Source organism: Microchirus variegatus, assembly GCF_963457635.1.
Source record: "Microchirus variegatus genome assembly, chromosome: 4".
Taxonomy (NCBI): Eukaryota; Metazoa; Chordata; class Actinopteri; order Pleuronectiformes; family Soleidae; genus Microchirus; species Microchirus variegatus.
The window spans coordinates 14166805-14189897 of NC_139805.1; the positions used below are offsets into that span (position 1 = coordinate 14166805).

At 40.2% G+C, this 23093-nt stretch overlaps 2 protein-coding genes across 2 annotated transcripts in view; one reads left to right on the plus strand and one right to left on the minus strand.

Moving 5' to 3' along the window:
• Positions 1-704: 704 nt before the first annotated feature.
• Positions 705-3956, plus strand: ccdc181 (coiled-coil domain containing 181; the record flags this gene model as incomplete). Its single annotated transcript, XM_083888469.1, has 5 exons — positions 705-806; positions 1132-2097; positions 2209-2355; positions 2804-2970; positions 3785-3956. The coding sequence occupies 5 exons, from the start codon at positions 705-707 to the stop codon at positions 3954-3956; spliced, it is 1554 nt and encodes a 517-aa protein (XP_083744595.1).
• Positions 3957-5597: 1641 nt separating this feature from the next.
• p3h2 (prolyl 3-hydroxylase 2) overlaps positions 5598-23093 on the minus strand; it is a 57720-nt gene continuing 40224 nt past the window's right edge. The window contains exons 2-15 of the mRNA XM_083888734.1: positions 22073-22225; positions 21280-21469; positions 15672-15803; positions 14441-14568; positions 11465-11554; positions 10262-10302; positions 9469-9560; positions 9214-9341; positions 8897-8992; positions 8632-8782; positions 7571-7688; positions 7393-7468; positions 6566-6706; positions 5598-5705 (exon numbers count right to left, since the gene is read on the minus strand). Of these exons, the coding sequence (XP_083744860.1) occupies positions 5613-5705; positions 6566-6706; positions 7393-7468; positions 7571-7688; positions 8632-8782; positions 8897-8992; positions 9214-9341; positions 9469-9560; positions 10262-10302; positions 11465-11554; positions 14441-14568; positions 15672-15803; positions 21280-21469; positions 22073-22225 (1629 nt within the window). The 3' untranslated portion in view covers positions 5598-5612. The remainder of the gene's footprint in view (positions 5706-6565; positions 6707-7392; positions 7469-7570; positions 7689-8631; positions 8783-8896; positions 8993-9213; positions 9342-9468; positions 9561-10261; positions 10303-11464; positions 11555-14440; positions 14569-15671; positions 15804-21279; positions 21470-22072; positions 22226-23093) is intronic.

Consider the following 23093-nt stretch of genomic DNA (forward strand, 5'->3'; position numbering starts at 1 on the left):
GGAACAGTCAGATGAAGAAACAGTGACCAGACAAACGTGTCTTCATGTCTTCTTTTACCGCTTTGACTCGACACTACACTGCTGCACAGGAGAGAGCTGCTGGTGAGTCTCAATACCGTATTAAAATAATATTTACTGCTACTGATTCTCATGTAAACCGAAAGTTTGCTTATTTAAAATCGTCCAGCAGTCTCTTTACTCTGCCTCAGTTTAAAAATAAAGCAGACTGTAGTATTTTTGTGTGACACCGTGTAAGCTGTGTAACACAGATACAAAAGTGACTGTAAACAGACCCTACATAGAGTCAGAAAATACTGCAGCTATTAACAAGAATAATATAGTTTAATTCCAACCCTATAGTGTGTATTTCTGTCAAATAAATAAATAAATACTGTACATTTTAGAGTAACATATATATTATATGGGTTATACCATTAGGTCAGGTGTCAGGTTGTTTAGGCTAATTCATTGATGAGTTTAAAGATTCCCTGTTACACACCATCGCAGTATAGCACAAGAAAAAAAAAACATACTAAGGCTGCTACATCCCCAAAATATGTAGTTTACTTTTTGACCATCAAACTAACAAACAGATAAACGTCCTTGATACAGGTAATAGTCATTATTTTGGAGCCAGCCACACTTGATGTTATAGTGTTTTGCAGTATAATCACACAGTGAATTTCTCTCTCTGATCTGAGGACATGAGTGAGGTGGTTTACACAAAGTCCCAGGAGGAGTATGAGGATGACTTTGAGAAGGATCTGGACTGGCTGATTGATGAAGAAGGCCAGAACGGGGACCAGGTAAGTCAGGTTTTTTTTTGTCTTTGTTTTGTTGGATGCACTGACTGCAGACCAAGTGCTGAGCTGGACCCTGACCCTGCTCTGTGAAAGTGTGACAGAGACTACGTGGCGTTGAGTTACCTGATCTGAAACATATCACTATTTGCGTGATGTGAAACCTCCTCTGTTGTCATACAGTCAGTGACATACTTTCACTGTGCCACTGCTCCATGTAATATTAATGAACGCACTTATACATGTCTGTTATAGCAGCAGCACACCTATTACCTGTTAAGTATTGATGCTCCTCACTCATTTACATCCAGTGTCTCTTCCACCACCACAGAGCCCCGAGTATAATGACACTGAAGTGGACATTGACAAAGCACTGGAGGAGGAGGATGAGAAACTGCAAGGAATCAAACAAAAGCACAAGCACTACAAAGACGAGAAGAAAGGTAAGAAAATGGAGTTGGAAGAGGAAGAAGAGAGGTGGCCCCCACCCATGGAGCCGCTGGAGTACGACTCTGACAGAGACAGCTCTCCTCCCAGCACTGATGACCAGACGGACGAGGAGAAAAAGTACATCCTGGAGAAGATCCAGCAGGCGAACCGTGAGCTGCAGGACCAAGAAGCTCCAGATATAACGAGGCGGAGGAGGCTGCATTTCAAAGAGACACTGGTGGACCTGGTGGTGCCTCCACTGCAGTTTGAGAAGGATGTGAATAGCGGTGATGCAGAGGGAGGAAAGGAGAACAAAGACAGGCTGATGGATACAGAGGCAGAGACTGTGTCAGGGAAGCTGTCCGAGCTGAGACTTTCACCTCAGGAGGGAGACGCAGGACCTGGAGCAGCCGACCGAGCTGGACAGAGCAGTGACGGAGGGCAGGAGGTGAAGGAGGGCAGAGTCCTTGTAGAAAAAGATGGGAAGTTTGACCTGGTCAGCTTGAAAGAGTTGGAGAGTCAAGGACTTCTCCCTGCCATCACAAACAACCACAGCGACCACTCACACTTCTCCCCACATCTTCACGAGCAGAGTACGAGCTCTGTTAAGATCCACAATTCCTCCTCCTCCACTCGCTGTTCCACCATCAAGAGTGCGGATCACCTCCGAACTCCCAGACCTCCAGCACAGCCTAGGAACCGACCCAGCTCAGCCAATCACAGCCAGAGAGGCAGCCAGAGAAGAGGCAGCCAGCGGCGGGTGCAGTCGGCCACTGGGACACCTTATCAGGCCACCTACACCCTCTCTCCTCAGCAGAAGGAGCTGCTGCTCAGGATCCAGGAGAGGAAGGAGAAGTTGGCCAGAGAGGTAGGTAGAGGTAGCACTCGTATAACCAAATTGCTTATACTGTATATCATATTAAATTTCCACTCGATGTTCATAACTAAAACCAGTTTTTAATCCCATTTACCACGTCAGGCAGAGCAGAGGAAATGTGAGGAAGAGGAGCAGAAGAGGCAGGAGAACGAGCTGGCGTTCAGGGCCTGGCTGATGAGGAAAAGAGGGCAACTTCAAGAGGAGAGAAGGATCCTCCGAGCTCAGGAGATGGAGAGGATCAGTTCTAAGGTATGGCCACAAGGGGGCACACTGACCCTCTAAAATTAATAATAAGACAGTACAGTTACAGAAATATAAGGATTAGGACTCATGAAGCCAGACTAAAAATGGGTTATTCTTTCATTTTGAATTTTTTTAATTCATTAAGCAGCCACTAGTGTATTTTAGTTAGTTAGTTAGTTTGTCAGTAGTCTTGTTCTTGATCTACAGAGATGAATGCCTGATTAAGAATATTAAAATAAAAAGAAATATGGGTAATTCTTTGTAGAATAATTTTAGAGGGTATTGTTTTAAAATGTACACTATCACACCTGATGTCATTTCTGTTCCATAGCAAATGCATGAAACTCGGCAGAAACTCAGACTTGATTCACAGAAAAGCAAATGTTAGGGTCACATTAGGTCATAACATTCTCATGTTAGACTCACGGCTGCATTCATATGCATTTCTCCACAGAGAGACTGTGCACACAGCAGTGACTCAGAGGAGGCTTTCAGGCTGTGGCTCCAGAGGAAGCAGGAGCAGCAGCAGAAAGAGAAGCAGCTGCTGGAGCTGAAGAAGCTGGAGGAGGACGGCGGTTTCCTCTTACACAGCCACCAAGAGAGTGAACGTGCCTTCAAACTGTGAGTTTTTACACTTTTTCTTCATATTGTGGCTGCTTCACATACTGAAGCTGTAGAGACATTTAATTTAAAGGTAGTAAATTTAGTTAAAACCAGTAGGAAGAAAAATTGTCCTTTCAGAAAATAGATATTATAGTTAGGCTATAGGTTTTATTTTATTTAGTATGAATAGGACTTGAGCCTTGCTTGACTAACATTAGTAAAAGACTCAACTTGGACTTGACACTCATGACTTTAGACTTAGACTTGAGTAAAATGAAAGTGGTGAAATGACTTGAATTATTTTTTTTGTCTAATATTTGAAATGCACTTCCATGGTTTAATGTCAGTATTCTTTAGATTTTAGGCTCTGTAGTTTTATTTTCATTTTATTGATGTTCTTAATATATATTTAGATTATATATGTCTTTACATTGTATGAGTAATAAAACTCTAGCACTTCAAAATGATGGTCTTTTATTTTAATCATATTTAAATGTGGATTATCTAAAAAATCATCATCTTCTACATTCATATGACCTGACTTATTATAACCTGACTGATTTAAAGCAGGGTCTCGTCTTGACTTGCTTGATTCTTGCAAGAATGACTTGAAGGTTAAGACTTGACCCTAACCCTAACCCTCGCTTGTGACTTGAATATATGGGACTTTAATTTCTCCCATCTCTAATAGTTAATAGTAAAACTAAAACTGGGATTTTACATGTGTGTACCCAGGCATTTAATATAATCTGGCCATAGATCACCTCAAAAGTCCAACATTAAACTTTAAATGTTAAACTCACCCAACATTGTCCCTCTTTCACCTCCTCAGTTGGGTGAAACGGAAGCGGGCGGAGAAGCGAGCAGAGAAGCAAGCCGCTCGAGAGCACTCCCGCAGGCTGGTGCTGGAGGAGCGGCGAGCGCGGCGCATGCGGGACCTGCAGTGCACCGTCACTGACAACAAGCAGTTCAGATTCGGTGAGCTGCAGGCCTACCACTTCTGAATCAGAGGCTGGAAAAAAAACAGGCCTGCTGAATTCACACAGAATCACCTGACAGTGAATTGGATTCTGTGTCAGTGCGACAAATTTACAAGACACACAAGTTTATTCTGTGCTCGCTTGGTTTTGTTGTATAATTGCTATTTCTCTGCTGTGTTAAAGCACATTTCTGTCAAAATGTTTACCAAAGTGACTTCTACTCAGCACGAACATGCGAAATATCAGTAAATAAATCCTCAAGGTAACACGTAGGGTATTGAATAAATGATTTTTTGTCTGTGTTTACAGGCAGACATTCAACAGATCTCTTCACAAACAGTTTTTAGGCAACAGTCGATCATCAGAGAGTATTTCAGTTACATTCAGTGAATATAATATGAGGATATATTACTTTTTTTTGGTAATAATTTACTTTAAAAGTCTATACAGGAGTAAAATATATAGAAGAAAGTAAATGTGAGCAGTTATGTACATCAGTATAAAAGCATTTCAGTTGATACAACAGAATAAATTGCTGAAAAAATAAAATGTGAGTAAGGAAAACAAATATTCACAATTGAATATAGATGGGGGTAGATCATTTTTTTAATTTATAGGTATGGACACATACATTTTTTAGTGCCAGATATTTCAAAAATATGTCAGGAAATCATCACGTTGTCTACCGTACAAAACAACAGGATTAAGTCTCTGGTTTCTATCTAGAAAATGATAATAATTAAAAGTTACTCTGCGTGTTTCTTTCCACTGGATTTACAGTGCACGACTCCACCGATCATCTGAATCATCGACACAAATATAAAGACACTGAAGACCTCTCAGATTATATAAATATTCCTTGAAACAGGAACAATTTACATCTTTTATGAAAAAAGACAGTTAGAACAGCAGCCATGTATTGTTGAAAACAAATAAATAAGTAACCCACACACACACACGCGCGCACACACACACACACACACACACACACACCACGCCCTCATGTCAGTGAACATGTAAACCTGTATTCTGCTCTGTGTGCTCAGAGAGGAGGAGGAGGAGGGAGTGATTGATCACAACAAGAGGAAAGGTGGACAAAAGTAGTGCAGAAGACATTTTCAGTTTCAGGTGTGACACAAAAGGACAGAGTGCATGATCATTAAATATTCAGCAAAAATAAAACATCTCAAAAATATAGATTTTTTTTGAATGAGTACTATTTAAGCTTCAGATACCCACATTAAAAAAAACAAAACAAAAAAAACAGTGCACTGTGTACTTAAAATTAATAATTACTGGCACAGAAAGAAATAATAGCATATGTAACAGTACCATTAACAGGGATGGAATCTAATATGAGTTTTGAACTACTCACCAGTGGAACTAGAGTAATTCATTTTTGTTTGTTCAGAGCATTTGTTAAAAACAGTCTGTTTTGCAAAAAAAAAAAAAGAACAAACCAAAACAAGGTGAATGTGATGTTCTCTTAACTGAAAGCAAACTCAAGTACTGGTGTGTAGAGAAACAGTGAATAAAAACACACAAAGTGACACAAACAATACAAATACTTATGATCTCACACTTCAACTTGTATAATTATAAAAATGTCCTGATGCAAAGGTCCAACAATAAATAGTTAAAATATACAGTTAAGAATGTTGAGGGCACTTTTTTCTGCTTCTACAGTTCATCTTTAGGGTTGATGTTGAAGCCCTGACCCCACACAGACTGTGTGTCCAGTGCCTGGATCACCTCGTCTGCCTGTAGTCTTTCCTAGTGAGGACAAAACAAAACAACAGAAGTATGATTGAAAGTTTCTAAGATGGAGCACAAGACCATGTGATACGGAATTTTTTTTTTTTTAAGTCTCCCATGAGAATTTGATTTGGGAACACAGTGGCCTTTGATTTATGCAGAAAAAATCATGTCAGGTTTATAAAAAGAAAGATTTTGATCACGTAACGCTTGCCACTGCCTTATCTGGAAGATTAAGATGCAGTTTGGTGAAGAAACAAAGATCATTAAATAAGCTATTTTTATTTAATGGAGTTAAAAAGTATGTTTAACTAGAAGCGCTCGGAGAGCGCAGACTTCCGCCAGGGCAGCTCAGTCCCCCACAAAATAGCGATAAAAAATAGTGATAGAATCTACGGATCACGCCCAAAATGTAATCACTTGTTCCTGGTCCCATTGCGGACATTTCCTGAAATTTTCATCCAAATCCGTCCGTGACTATTCGAGTGGTCAAAAATTTCAAGAGGGTTAGAACAAGTAACAGAGATTATAACTGTACTTTTACAGGTATTTGTACTGTGTATTTGACCCACAAAAACATCTCATAACTGCTCTTTTTAAATGTATTTTATTGTATATTATTTTTGTTGTACTTACTGTACTACTGTATTATTTTTTTCGACTGGACTATCATATTATCTCCTATGTTTATTAGTGAGATTTTATATGACGTTGGAGACTTTAAATAAGTCCAGTTCACTTTCGGCCTCTCTGCACTGTATCTTTGTTTTTTTTCTTCGTCTTCATCATTTCTGTGTATTTCATTGTGCAAAATAAATCATATCAAAGTGAAATCAAAATTCGGGTGACAATTATGTTTACAGCAGGCGATTGATTACCAGTTCTCTGTAGAGTGGATCCAGGGTGAACCACAAAGCCACGGCACACCTCCGCCCACTGGTGATGGCTTTCACGCCATGTGGGTTTTCACCTCCTGATGAGAAACCTACCATTCTTCCACACTTGGGCTTCACTGATGCCTGAGAGAGGATGAGGAAAATAAAACAGAGTGAGGACAGAGGTGAGCTTTCATTTAAATTCTTATTAGTGGTTTGTCATGGGGTTGATTTGGGAGAAAATAAAAAACACACATTTTCTGCCAAAAACGGCAAACTTAATAACTTTAACTCATATTGCAAGGAAGATAACTTAAAGGTATTATATAAGCATATAGAATACTGTGCAGAAGTCTTAGGTCACCATTAGATGTGTTGTTTTAACAATGCTATAACGACAATAGAGGATACTTATTTCTATTTCACTTTACTGGAAAACATCCAGAAAATATGTATGAAAAATTTCTGCAGTGGAACCTTAATTAATCCTTAATTAGTCCTGTTTCTGTCCTGTGTTTGTCCTACTATTTCAAGAAATATCTGCTGTAAAAAACGTCTATTACGGCAGGTTTATTCAAGACATGCTTGAGCATTACATACACATGTATGAGTTAAACACATCAGCTGCTCGCTAATATAAAAGACCAGCTCACAGAATTTGACAGACAGAAAAAAACAACAGAGCTGGTGGTGCCTGAAACGTTTGCACAGTACTGCAAGTGTTACTTTCCATAATTTGCATTGATGGAACAATCAAAAAATAATAAAACTGTAGCCAAAGTGCAAACTTAAGTGTCATATTCAAATCACTCTCAGGACGAACTGCTTACTGTGACTGTTTTGGCATCCATTTCTGTGAATATGAACTCCCCTCCTTCGAAGTTTCCGTTCAGATATAAGAGTGCACTGAAAGCAAAAAAAGAAAGTGACCATTTAACATGTTTACCATGGTAACACAACGGTGGGATATAATATGTTTTTACTGATAATATCATCTTGGTCCAGTACCTGTAGTCTCTGTAGGTGTATGCTGGGGGCTCCTTCCAGCATTCATTAGCATCAGGGTCCAGCAGACAGTTGTCAGCATGGATGGGATGGCTTAGGTCGTTCCTGTGGTCTTGTTGGCCTGTGAACAAACAAACACAACAAAAATACATGTAAGCATAAATACCTGATGCATCTAACCAGCAACTGATATTAATGGGACACAGGAATATTATACATACAATCAAGTACAGCAAGAACATATTATTGGATCTACTCTGTCAGTGTAGAACATCTCTGTATCCCTGACAACTGTTTTTATTTAAGTACAAGCAGACAAACAAATAAAAGCCAAGCTCCTCAGCTGCTGTGGCGAGTTGTGGTTTTCCATTATACAGTTCTACTAATACTCGGCTCGACTTGGTTTGAGTATCAGGCATGTCATTTTCCATTACTTCAACGTGGGCAGGGTCGTCATAGCACAGCTGCGTCAAACTGCAGTGACATCGTCTTTTAAGTGTCACAGTCAATGAACACACCCACACATCGACATAAACCCTAACCCATCCAGCTCTCTCTGAATCCTCTCATCAGCCACCAAACACAGGAACTTAATGATGGACCACGGTATGTTTGTGGGCAGCAGCCGCGTATGCTCGCTGTAATACTCTTGCCATTTGCGGGTTTGATTCCTGTATTTGACGTCACGCTCATAACTCTTCCAGTCAGTGGCCGTCAGTCTGTTGATGTCGCATTTTAGAATCGGCTCAGCTTGTTTAGAATCTCACCGAAGCAATCCAATCAAACTTTATTTGTAAAACACTTTAAAACAACCACAGTGAACCAAAGTGCTGTACAGAAGAATAAATAAAACAGAGTAAATAAAAACCATAAAAGCTCGTAAGAGATAGTAACATGCACCTAAAAACTACTAAAATACATTTAAAGACGTGGATAAAAAAAACATAATAAAAACAGATCAAATAAAATAAGTAAAACCAAAAACATGCAGGTACCATCCAAAACAGAACTGTATAATGGAAAAGCGTCATATGTATGTGTGTGTGTGTGTGAGTGAGAGTGACCTTTAATGGCCGTTCGGCACACAAGGTGTGTGTAGGAGAAGTGCAGGGTGGAGTTCAGAAGGAAGTAGGACTCGACGATGCGCCTCGCTCGCTCACTGACTTGGTAGAAGAGTTGAGCGCTCTTCATGGGTACTCTGCCCTCGTAGCCATACTGTGGGGAAGAGAAAACACAAAAAAAGAGAGACTTTTGTTGTTATCTGATGCTCTAGCAGAGGATCGTGAGAGGAGCCCTACCCTCTGTCCACAAACTATTGTTTTTGTGTACCTGCAGGGTTTTGAGCACAGTGGCGCCTTCAAATTTCTCATTGGGTGTATGTGGAGACATCCTCCCTCTGTAACCGTCTCCTCCCAAGGTGACAACCTGGGACACAAGAATACAGTCTCGATCAAATACAGACTCAACACTGCACACTGAACCGTCCGGTCGGTAAAATACTCAAGACAATCACTCTTCATAAGCCCAGTGTTCTTAAATCTATTAAAACCAGAGGAAACTTGCACGATAATATTTATTGTTGTTCATGACAGCTCCAGCGAACGAAAGCCCTCGTTGATTTTATCAATATTGAGTAATACTCTTACGTGTGCCAGCTGTCTGAGCTCTGCACACTCGTCCTCGGATATAACTTGATCCAGCAGCACCCGCTGGGTCCCGTTTAAAGCTGCAGAGTTCTGCACCAGCTGCACACGGTCGTACAACAAGGAGCCGCCTACACACAGAACAGACCAGAACAGAACAGCATGTTATCTCAATCACAGTGGTCAGAGAGGATTTACATGAACACTAATGTCTTAACCTTTGCAGTTTAACTCCCACTTAGCTCAGCGGAGATTTACCTTCGTTGACTTCGTTTGGAACAACAACACTGACGTCCCGCTTGTCTGAGATGGGAACATATTCCATCCAGCCGTCTGTGCTGGAGGGAATCCTGAGAGAGCAGAGAACAGAAAACGGCACAGAAAATGTAAATGTTTATCTAAGTATGAATCACTTAGAGATGGTGAACAAAAAAAAAAACATTCCTCAGATTAAAAAGTCAACTGTATCTGCAAATTTGCTTTAACATAAAAATAATTTGGATTTCATCGCCTTGGAATCAGCTATTCATTTGTATTGTTTTACTTTTTACTATGTAAGCAAATACATCTATTGTCCTCTTGAAATAAAAGTTGTGAATCTGGCCAGCAGACAAATGCAAGTTCAATATTTAATAGTTTTTATTTCTAGTTTCATAACTCCTGAGGGAAAGGTGTGGCTCTTTATCCGCTTATAGTTCTGTGCTGTGTTCTCCCGCTGGTCTAAATTTGTCTCCTGTTCAGTGCTGAACAGGTATTTATGTGTGTTGTGAATTTTTAGATTTTAATTTTTTCTCCACCAACAACGCCTGTTTGTTGTGGCTGAAAATGTGAAACCATGAGAGCAGGGAATGTGAAACACATAAATCCAAAGAATCCAGAAGACGACTGCACAGTAGAGTTGGGTGATAATTTACTGCAGTGTTGTGACGATGAAACATGGCACGTATAAAACAAAAACGTATTCTTTACTTCTTTAAATTCTGCATGTCATTTTGCAGAAACAGAAAAAAGACAATGGAAAGTTATGGAATTATTCTGTGTTTTTTTTTACCTGCTTGTGTTGTTTCTTCCACCTGTGCTGCTCCAGTAATTCTACAACAAGGATATAAACGTGAATTTATGTCATTTTGCAATGTTTGAATAATGACACGAATACACCTGAAAAAAGCTGATGCAATTCGACCAGTTTAGCAAATTGCAATCTGTGCGATTTTTTAAATGCTGTGCAAAGATTTGTGAAGTATACTCAACAAAAATATAAACGCACAAACTTGAACTGGTGAACAAAAATAGAACGTCATGACATTAGCTCAGATTCTTGATGCATTTGTTTATGGAATGATTTGTTTTGCTCAAACCCAGTAGTCCAGTGTCACTTGGCCACTCCTGTTGACTCAGATTGAGTATTTCAACTCACAAGAGTCATGGAGCATGGCAGAGTGGTGGTCAATTTGCATGACCAGTACACAGCCACTCCTTATGGTCTGGTCAATAAAAGGGCACACCAAAATGTGGACTTTTGTCACTTGTCAATATGCCACAGATGTCACAAATCATGAGGGAGTGTGCCATTGGAATGCTGAGTGCTGGGTTGAGCGTTACAGCTGTGGCAACACAACTGAATGTGCATCATTCCACGATCATTCCAAGCCACGATCGACAACTTGGTGATGTCCATGTGTCGCCAGTGTACCGCTCTGCGTGAGGGTAATGGTGGACACACACGTTATTGAGGTTTGTGAACTTGGATCACCGACCCCCATTGAGTTCTTCCGGCCATTACTCCAGGACTTTTGTTTTGAAATTGATCCCAATGCTTGCAAATTAAAGCCACTTTATTGATAAAGTTGTACTGTTATTTTTTATAGTTACTCTGTTTTGTCACATATTAACTACAAGTTTTTCTTCGTGCGTTTATATTTTTGTTGAGTGTATGACATGAAACACGCCAGTAGGTGTCACTGTTTAACGAGTTGCCATCCCTGCCAAACACCTGTTACCCTGCTGAGAGTCAGCCAGCAGCAGAGGCACACACTGAGGCTGTTTACACACCCAGCAGAGAATCTGCTCTGCATTAAAGACATGTGAACATGAGTACTGACTTAACAATAACTGCTCATTATATTACACAACCATTTATTGTACCGGGAGGGAAAAAACCCCTAGTGTGGAAGGACATTCACAGTCAAGCATTTATTGGCATGCTGATGATAAACAGTAACACTGAGATAAATTTATCTCGCGCCACACTCACCCCTTCAGTAAATTCCACTCCCATTGTTTCGCTGCCAATAAGAAGCAGCTCCAGCTCCTGTGTGTGCCTCCGCAGGTACCACGCTGCTTTCTGTTAACACACAAACACACACACTCATGGTAAACAATGATTTAAAAACACATTTCTCTTCAATTGACATAAAACCACAGGTGGTGTTTTTTTGTGTGCCAAGAAAAGTGATGTGTCTATGTTTAAGCACTCAATTCATATTAATATATAACAAAATACTTTGTTTTTTTGGTATTCAGCATTGTTTTCTAAAAATGGACAAACACTAGTGCTAATATATCCATTAACAATGCCCATATTGTCTGATGTATCTGTGTAAAGGTATTGTAAGGAATTGTGATAGGTGAACATTCAGGTGACCTGAATATCAACTTAGTGAAATAATTGAAAACAAGACAATAGTCTCTTATTTCAGAACAAAAGTTTACGTTCACCAATCACAGTTTTCCTCCTACATCCATATGACATACAGATGTACACAGTCTGTGCTACATGTATTTATTTTCATTTTGTAACCTGTCTGAAATGCAGACGATGTGCGAGTTCAGCGTTTGTAAATCTTACTGTAAACGTGTTATGGAAGTACATACACCCTGTCATTTGTAATTTGTCTGTTATGTGAGAAAGGAGTTGGTGTTCGTGGCCTGGATGAAACTTGAGCAGCCAATTGCATTTTGTTGTAGTGGTAAAAAAAAAAAAAAAGCAAAGTCTTTTCTTTCATCACTCTGAACACAAACAGCTCCCGGAATTGTTCCACAAACTTCAGCGGGCACCGTGACATGACTTTTCCTTCGCCCCCCCCCGTTTTCCTGAAAGACCGGATTACTTGGCAGGGGAGCAGAGTGGGCCTGGCACAGAGATCTATGACTGTTTAAATGAGCTCCCTAAGGCTGGAGGCGGAGGAAACACAGTCTGTGGGCCAGCAGCTGTACTGTAGTACTGTCAACTGACGGCACTGGAAAGACTTGAGGGCAAGAAAAATGTAAGCTATGAGTAAGAAAAAAACAAAAAACAGCATGTCAGCTTCTCTTCAACTCACTCTAACACACATGCAGTGTCAACCACACACACACCCACACATTCCCACAGCCCTGGTGGGATGTGGGAGCCTCATTCACTCTAATGAGTACCAGGCTTTCTAGGAAAAAACGTTTGTTTCTGAGACTTGAAACAAGGACCCAATAGATCAGAATTATATATATTTTTTAACTGACTAGTCAGTGTTAAAACAGCTGATGACTTCCTCAGACATCCAGGAAAGTACACTGACTTTAATGTACATTATGTAAGATTTAGCAACACTGCTAACATGTTGTAGCGGAATATCCCTCATCTTAGCCGTCCCTTCCAAGTGTGTTGGATAACTCATGTAGCCTTTAGTTAGCATCAAAAACTCAAAAAAGATGTTACGTTTGTCCATTGTCGGCTACAGTATATGGTGGCCTCCTTACATCTGACCTGGATTCTGATATAAATACAAAAGGTTAATTCTGGGGTGATGTAAAGAAAGAACTATAAATGAAAGCAGGTGATTGTACACTAATAAAAAAAATTAAGTACAATTATCTTGGAGAGCAAGAAATTGCCTAAGGAATGGAGAAGAAGTGAAATGTACCCATTTTCAAGAACTAGGGCCATGTGTAGTAATTACAGAGGTATAAAGATTAGCTAGAGTACCACAGATGTGATTTTTGCTTTGTGATGCTGATAGAGAAGTATAGAAAAGGCAGAGGGAGTTGCACTTTGTCTTTCTAGAGCTAGAGAAAGCTGATAATTGAGTACTATGAGGAATTCAGGAGTGGCAGAGAAGCATGTGAGAGTGGTGCAGGACATGGGGTGAGGTGTGTATTTGAAGTGGTGGATGGGTTTAAGGTGGAGGTGGGATTACATCCGGGATCAGCTCTGAACCCCTTCCTGTTTGTCATGGTGATGGACAGGTTGACAAGTGAGGTCAGGCAGGAGTCTCCATGGACTATGCTGTTTGCAGATGATATTGTAATCTGTAGTGAGAGTAGGGGACATGTGGAAAAGAGCCTGGAGAGGTGAATGTACTGTATACACTGGAGAGAAGAGGAAGGAAGGTTAGTGGGAGCAAAACTCAATACTTGTGAGAATGACAGTGAGTTTAAATACCTGGGGTCAAGCATCCAAGAGAGGCGAAGAAGAGAGTGCAGGCAGGGTGGAGTGTGTGGAGAGTGATGTGTGACAGAAGGATAGCAGCAAAAGTGAAAGTAGTAGTGAGACCGACTATGATGTATGGCTTAGAGATAATGGCACTCTCTAAAAGACAGGAGTTGGAGCTAGAGGTATCAAATCTGAAGATGCTGAGATTTTTGCTGGTAGTGAGTAACCAGGAAGGACAGGATTAGAAATGAGCATATTCGAGGAACAGCTCAAGTTGAACGGTCTGGTAATAAAGTAAGAGAGTCAAGGTCACATGCAGACGAGGGATAGTGGTTATATTGGACAAAGGATGTTGAAGAGGGAGCTGCCAGACAGGAAGAGGAAGACCACAGAGAAGGTTCATGCATGTTGTGAAGGAGGACATGAGGACACAAGGGATAAGATGAGATGGAGGCAGATTGTTTGCTGTGGTGACCCCTAAAGACTTTATATTACATTTCTATTAAATCTAGATTTTACACACTGCACCTTTAAATTGCTCACAGTTATGAACACCAGACTGCATATAAATAATGAGCATGCTTGGATGAAGAAATAAATGTCATAAACACAACGAGTAGCAGAACTTGCCTGAAACTTCCAGCTGGATGAAGAACATATTTGAGTAAAAAGCAAACTTTATGAGGCAACTCGTGCCAAACGCAGAGAAGCGAGTTCATCCAAGAAATACAGCGAACGACACTGCTGCCTCCTGTCTTCACATTCTCCCCCTCAAAACCCACTTTCCTTCTCTGCGTCTCTCCTCCCCTTCCTTATCCTCACCTCTCGTGGTTTGCCGTTATGTCGCAGCATCTCTCTGTAGTAATCAACGTTTTCCATCATGAACTCCTCTGCATCGTGGAACAAAAGGTAGGTCAGAGCACACTCCAGTGCGTCCTCCAGCATGTCCACTGTGGACAGAGGGAGAGAGGAACAAAGAGAAAATAAGGGTTAAATTCTCTCTGGGGTTTAAATGTGAACTAATGTAAGGACACACGTACACACAGGTTTGTGCAGCAGTTGTTGTCAGGACAAAGAAGTTCTGACGTCCAATCATTTGGACAGAGTAACCCAAACCGTAACCTTAACCAGTTAATACCTAACAATAACATGAATCTAACCACAATTGTGTTCACAATCTGAACACTAATCTCAAACTGGTGAGGTAGGCCGATTAATTATAATAACAATAATAATTCATTATTGGCATTGGCCATTTATTATTTAATAATAAGTTAATTATTACTTATTTAAGTAAATTTACCCATCTGTGTTCACAAAGAAATGTTGGAAAGTCTTTCTTTGATGATTTGTGAGTTTAATATTTAGTTTAAAGGTTAAATTTAATAACAGTATGCAGACCTTTTCAGACACACCCATCAGCTGATATGAAATCCTGCTCTAGGTGTGTTTGCACAGATCTGCTGCTCCACTTCTACACTTCTTACAGGATGTGGCTCACTGGTGATTGACTGCAACTCTTTGTGGTCAACAATGATTTCTTGAGCATGCATACGAGTGCATGTGTGTGTGTACTTAGGACCTTTTCTAGCATAGACGGTGACCTTGTCAGGAGCAGTAGTTCCTCATGGAGACCAAAACCTGATCCTAATGAGGCAGCACCTCATTTCTGGGGCACTGGTTTAATCTGAATTGTGGTAATAACTGGTTATCCTTACATTTAAGGATACAGCTCTGATTAGGCTGTACAAATGAATGGAAGTCGGTGCAGTGTCCTCAGAAGAATAGCTGGGCAAATCTGTGTGTGTACTTATATTTCTGTCTTTTTACAACAGATAATTAGTAGTCAGATAAACAAACACTCTTTGTTGATGTTATAAGTCAGAGGCCAGACTGGTTTAAGGTGATAGAAAGACAACAGCAACTCCACTCAGTATGACACATGTAAACAGATGACCATCTCTGAACACACAACATGAAGCAGATGGGCTACAGCAGGGCATCACTGGGAACCACTACTATCAACAAAACACATTCAATGCCTTCTACTTACACTGGAAGTAGGCAAACTGAAGGTAATCATAATGCAGGGGCAGGTAGTTCTCCATGGTTGAGAGGCGGCCCGGTCGTGTAGCGAGGTCTCTGACACATTCATGTTCGCAGTGCAGCACCTGAGTGAAGTGATCTGCAAGAAAACAGCTGGAAATCAGGTTTAAGGTCATCAACTTTGCTCTTTACATTTGCCGTTTGGCTCCTTTGCTTTCATATTAGCAATTAACTGTTGATCCCATAGGAAATTCAGTTAAAAAAAAATGCTTCCCCACACATCAACTGCCAGGGTTTCAGAAGATCTGACATTTTATTTTATATCCAGATGTAACAAATAACAGCCAACTGCGTAGCATGCTAGAGTCTCACGTCCACAGCCATTAATTCTACTGAGATCATTATGTGAGCTCACAATGAAATGAACAACAACTTCTACTCTCCAAAAACACCAGGGAATACTTATTATTTGTTAGCATTTCCTCTAGTTTAATGGAAGCAACAGCAGATAATCACAGCATCATTATCATGATGAATGCAGTCATTTTGTTTGACTGTGACAGAAACCGTTAATCATCTGTTTATCTGGAAAATCACAGTCAGAAACCCAACACGGCACGCTGTGCTTGATCAAAGCTGATACACTAATTAGCTGATAAAATATCATCTGTGTAATACAGATTGCCACTGAACATAAGCCATATTCTAATCTAAATCCCAGTGGTTAAAAAAATTATAAACATGATGCATAAAATACGAGTAAATGTCTCTTGCTCCGCGTTGTCCAGCTATGTTTTTTTCTTTGGTTATGATTTCTTAATCTAGTAAAGTCAACCCAAAGTCACATGATTCCTTGTTGTTGTGAAACCTATCAAACAAACGCTGCTCTCCTCGTAGCAGTGCAGCACTTTCATGTCTTTGTTGCCCCATCATGTGGTGATAAATCACGGTGTTTGTTGATCCTTCAGGGAAGACAAAATTCACAGGGTGCCACATATCATTTCCTTATGTCGAGCCCCGTGAGGAACCAGGCAGCAGCGTGGACGAGGGCGAGCATGCCTGTGTGTTATGAGCATGTATTTACAGTGAGGTCACTCTTGAGCAGCTGCAGGACTTTCCTCACTGTCAGACAATAAAGCTGTGGCCAGTTTCAGTTTCCTCTGCAGCCTCAGAGGATATAATCATGGAGCGGTGTTAAAATGTGTCTGGGTCAGTGGAGCCTGGACACCACCATTTAATTTCATACTCGCCACAAAGCAGAATATGTTACATGCACATGTCTTCACACAAATAAACACAATCATCACAGTCTCCACTATGTTGTTGCTGTAGAACAGAACCTTCTGATACTTTGAGGGTAGGCAAAACAAAGCGTGGCCAAAAGTAATGAGCTGTCTTTTAAATGTTATAGCAACTTGGGCCACGCTTTTAAGAGACAAAGCACACTTGCTGCAGCTACTGCACATGACGCGCCTCGGGTTCCAGAGAGAGAGAAAAAGAAGGGCTGACTTGTGTCAACAAAAAGAATCCTGACCAAAGTTGCTGTGTAAGTGTAATCGCTTAATTATCATCTGGTCTGCAAGTGTTTTGCTGTGGCTACATGCATCTCCACATCAAACATGCAAAAAGACAGTTTAAAGGGATAGGTCAGGGTTTTTTAAAGTGTGGTTTTATGTCGAACTGTCTGGGAACCAGCCAGAGATACAGAAGCTCGTTCTCATTGAAAACATAGCTGCCAACCGGGGCACGAGGAAAAACAGATTTGTACAAAAGGTTAAAAGAAATCTTGCAGTTAGACAGCCTTTTCTGGCTGGAAACTTAAGTTTGTGTAGCTTTGTAAACCGCTCACTTCCTGCACCAAAATATCAACAGATTGCTGTGTGTGTAAATGTGTTTGGATTTAACTAAGTGTCAAATCAAATCAAATCAAATTTATTTATATAGTCCACAATAACAAAACACATGGCTTTCACAGTGTTGGCAACATCCTCTGTCCTTAGACCCTCGACCAGGGTAAGGAAAAACTACCAGGGAACAAACCCTTATAACAGGGAAAAAGAAAGAGGTAGAAACCTTAGGGAGAACCACAGGTGAGGGATCCACTCCCTGGATGGACAGACGTGCAGTAGATGTTACCCAAAACATACAATACACAATTACAAAAAATAGAGTGTAAAAAGTATTTAAATGCCAGGATCCATCTGGATCACTTGGTTTGTCAAAGCACATAGCGAAGGCCGTTGTGGTCAGAGACTTGGGGATGACGGAGTCCTCGTTTCCCTCCTGGCCTCATCCCGTTCATCACAAACTTAGCATAAGGCCAGCAGCTCCAGTGAGCTCTACTTGTTGAACTGATAAGATATTTAATTCATAATCTATAACACAGTGCTGTCAGTGCTTACTGCCAGTACCTCATAAAATCACATTTATAACAACCCAGAATTATCATTATAAGTCAACAGACTTGTAAAGTACTCGCGTCACGTTGTAAACAAAATAAAATAACACACTTCATGAGACGTGGGATTAGAGTTTGAAATTTGTGAAACTTATTACAGCTGCATGAAAAATGCAGATGCTTTTCTCTGTGTCTGTCTGTCTGTTTATTGAAAGTCGAGATGATTAACAAAGCTGTGCAGAAAGTAAGAGGACCATGTGGAGAGAGGAGGCAGTTAGACCCATGTGGATACATGCACACTATAATCCTAATTACTGTCCACAAAGTCTTTGGATTTACACATAAGTACACATAAACATTACAATGCAACTTAAAACTAAATGTGTTTTTCCAGACCAAACTGAAGAGTGATTTTTGACTGCAACATGTAAAGTGTTTGTTGTGACTTGTATGACTTATACATAACACATTATACAACATACAGTATATGTGTGTATATATACAGTAAATTCCAAATGTGTCAAATGGATGTTTGAAAATGTCCGGTAAGTGAAAGCAAAGACTGATTCAGGTACATGAAAGTTAAATTATTCAATTCAAGAGGATTGAGAGAATTCAAGAGAATTGTACCATCATTAAAATCTGTGTGTGCTATATTTGTAGTAAAGTAACATTTATTAAAGAAAAGATACTGCGTAAAATCAGTGAGGTCACACTATTCCAGTAATGAAAATAAAGGTTAAATGAGGTTAAAGAGAGAAGACACAGGAGAAAATACAGTATTTTGATTGCTGTCCTGGCTCTTGTATCTGGATGTTTTCCTGGACTGTCAAATATGTTAATAGAGCATATCTCCCAAATCCCAGAGCAAACTACACACAGCTCAGCTCAGAGTTTTTAACAACAGACAATATTATTCCATACATCTGCGCCAACTGGGGCTTGGCCAATCTCACTTGGTATTATTTCAGTTTTTTTTTTTTTTTTTTAAGAAGCAGTGCAACATTTATTTAAGTTCCAAACTACATCTCTGTGTGATATATTCTGGGCAGTTTGATTGTTAATGTACAGCCTCACACAGGTTAAATCATAGCTCATATTTGGACCGGAGCTCCAGGGCAAATCCCACTAGCCCACCGCATGTCTGTCACTTTCAGGTGCACGTGAGAGTGTGCTAGGACTGGACTCACTGGCCAATCATAACACGTAAATCAACCCCCACCCAGATTTCTGGTGTTCCAGCAGCAAACCTCTGCCAAGAACGTGCCTTTGCTGAGATTTGCACCGATGAATGTGTGTGAAGTTTCTGAGCGCGTCATTTATTTACACCGACTAATTACAAGGAAATTCAAGTCAGCACTGACATTTTCTCATAAATCACTGTATTTCAACATGGTGAGTGCCAGGAGATGCTTGGCAACAGATGAAAAGGAAAAAGAAAAAAGTAGCAATAATTTGAAGATCGACTGTGATTAACGGTCAACATTTGTTTACAGAGTCTTTTTGACTTTTCTGGCCCCCAAAGTTAAAGAGAGGGGGAATGATATGTAAGAAAGAGCTGAGGCCAGAATCAAACATGAACAATGTCATAATTTATCTCATTATGTGTATTTGTTTTGAATTAAATCTGCTGTATAAAAGGTGTTAATGGGCAATAGGGTGGTTATTAGTTACTTCCAAGAACCTGCAGTGATTTTCATCCAATGCACTGCCTTAATTTTACCTTATTTTTGTCATGTGTTTCATGAATATCCTCACATCTAAAAATGGCTTCTATTCGTCCTCTGCCCAGTGCGAACTTGCATCCACTGCCAAGCCAGTGCTGGGCAGATTTGATCACCTCGTGAGCATGAACCCCCGCAGGCTGTCTCAGCACAACAAAGCCCAGCTCATGCTTTGGGCTGTACAGTAGAGCCAGATGTGTTATTGGAGCAGTCACGCTAAGTTAATAGCAACTAATCAATGTGTTTATCCAAGAGTCTTCTGAAACTCGTCTGACAGGACAGGATTTGTGATCTGTGAACTTTGTGAACTGTGAGGGCGCTGTGTTTGGTAACATGTTGTGACTTTAACTTTTGGGTTAAACCTCATGCAAGTTGCACAACATGCACGAGGAGAACACATTCTTTCCAGCTTACATTTTATTACTGTATTTCCACAGGTTTTTAAATGAATACCAGCTGTCATACAAATAGTAATTCAACTTTGACATGTTTGTTTGGGGGTATTTGCTCCTTCTTCGTTACATACAAAGAGAGTGTAAATGTCCTAAATAAGAAACAGCTTATTATCCCATCAAATGAACCAATTATAAAGTTTATCAGAGGGAAGACCTGCATATAGTTCTCTGTGTACAACATGGCTTCCAACTGCAGGCTCAGTTGGCCTCCTGCACAATACACAGACTATAATATTATTATATTACCTAAACTGCAATATAAGCATTATTGCAAAAGATATACACATTTTGCAAGCACTGTATAAACTAGAAACTGTGCGTAGATGCTTTTTCTTATTATCATTTTATAATTTTCTCCCAGTATGGTGGCCTAGCAGACTCTACTCCACTTAAGTAGAATTAAAATAATGTATTAGACATCTGACTTGAGAGACACTGCAGTCATGTCTCGATTATTATAATTATAATTATTTTAAACTCAACTTTTTTCAGATTTGTATTTATTTATTTCAACAATCCAGATAGTATGGGATGTTTTTGTTTGAAAATATTGTGAGAGGGACATAAAGACATTCACATTTTTCAATTAAACTGTATTGTGGGAATAGAAATTCAATGAAATTGTTGGAAAATATTTTCCAACAATGAGACTAACTTTGTTAAGTAGTGTACTCACATTAGGTAACATAAGGTTCCTACAATCTTTAAATCTATGAAAATCCATATTTTTACTCAGTATATACAGCCAGTATACAGTCTTCTGTTTTTTCATTTAATTGTATGTATTTGTCACTAATAGATCACCAAGCACAAAGGCACATGTGAACCAAAGGAGACTCCTATGATCCCACACTGTTTCCTGACGTCATCAAACTAGGTATTTTCCAGGGTGATGGAATGAAGAAAGAATGTTGGGATTTCATCACATTATCCAGTTACCCAGGACTGGATGACTGAGCCCCATATATATCTTCAGAGGCAACATGCTAATAATAAACACATGTAATTGACTGCCTTCTCGTCAGGTCTTGATCTTACCTGATATGAGTTCATGGAGGCTGTAGCGATAGCGGAGGTGATCATGGTCCTCAAATTTCTGTGGTCCTTGACAGAGAGCCCGACAGGCCACATCAGCTTTGTAATACTCCACCAGAGCCGCCTCAAACAGAGCAATGGCGCTGACATAGTCACCCGTGTCATACAACTTCACTGCTTCTGCAAAGGAGCGCTGTGGTTGGAAGAGAGACGGAAAATACTATATGTAAATGTAGAGTTAAGGTTTATAAAAATATTTTATTTGCACATGAACATTTAAATTTTTTTAAGGAACTACAGAGGCTAGTGGAAAGGAATCATATGTAACCATTACAGTCTCCAGAGACAATTTGCACACAGCTGCATGCAGAAACAAAATACAGAAAAGCTAGAACACAAATAACGCTGAAGATGTTCTCTTCAAGGTTTGTCTTGTCTCGTAGAGGATCATACCCGGGCAAAGAGAAAAACAGGAAATATAGACAAGAAAGTAGCAGACAAAACGATCCACAACTCTCATTCAGGGCTGAACCACAACAGATCTAAATTAACTAACTGAGTTTCCAGTCATTAAACTGCAAGGTCCATTTATACAAAGGCGCTTTCATATAATGAGTGCATCTGTACTTTTCCCCTTTTGGAAAAAAATTGAAGGAGGAAAAACCTAAAATTACTGACCAGACTCTTTGGCACAGGCTGAAAAAGGTGGCAACATGTAATTTACATAAGAGGCCCGACATAGAGCAGTTCGCTTTATCGCAACTTAAAACTGGCCAATTCAGATTTCTGGGCTTACCTGGTGAGGCCGGGCTTCTTGGTCTACAAAAGAGTTTTCATTCACATCTTGCTGGTCTTTGTACTGCTCCAGGTTCTGACCCATCTCCACATGTTCTGGATTAGCCAGGAAAAAGGTATGAGCTGCCGCTGCTGCCTTTTCAGGCAACTTCAACTAAAGAGAGAGGAGAAGGAGAGAGAGAGAGGGAGAGATGTGAATACCAGAAAGTTGTCACTACTCCTAGAACTTGTAAAAGCCTTAAAAACCAAACAAACAAAGCTGATAAAGTGAGTTTACCGACTTGGTTAAAAGTGTTTGCTTTTATCTCTAATGGAGCATCAGTGTAGTTTTCCTGTTCTATCAATCTCTCACTAAAATGTCAAACCAGAATTTCAGTTTTAACAGATGATCGGAAAGTGTAGAACTTTCTAGCAGTTATTCAGCGCATTCTGTACGGAATCAGAGTGGGATCGTCATCAAAGCGATCGCAATCAAAGCCTTAACATCCAAGGCACTTCTTATATATAACCAACCCCTTATTTGTGTGTTTTCATCTGTAACTGATCATCAGAACCTGTATGCTTTGCCGGTTTACAACCTATTAAGTAGTGTATTGAATTGTGTTTAGAATAAAACCTCTTAAAGACACTCGAGTTGTCCGCCATACTTGTTCTGGTCGCCCTTTCCAGAGGGTAGTTTATTGAGCTGTAAGAAGCAGCCGATAAAAATCTGGACAGTTGTAAACCGTGGTAGGGATCGTTGTCGAAGAACACGGTGCCGAGCGGGGAACGCCCGTCGTTGAAGAACATCGTCGGGACCACAAAAACGCCACCACAACGAGCAAAAAGCTAAGAGCCAACAGGGCCGTCAAAGGGCTAAAGCAGCCACCGCGACGGAGCAACCGAAGGCGAGCTAACGAGGCCGTTGAAGGCAAAAGAAGTACCGCAGCTGCAAGTAAAGCGGAGCTGCGCCAACTACTGGTAAAGGAACCAATAGTTACTGAGCAAAGTAAAGTGGAGCCGTGTCAACTACTGGTAAAGGA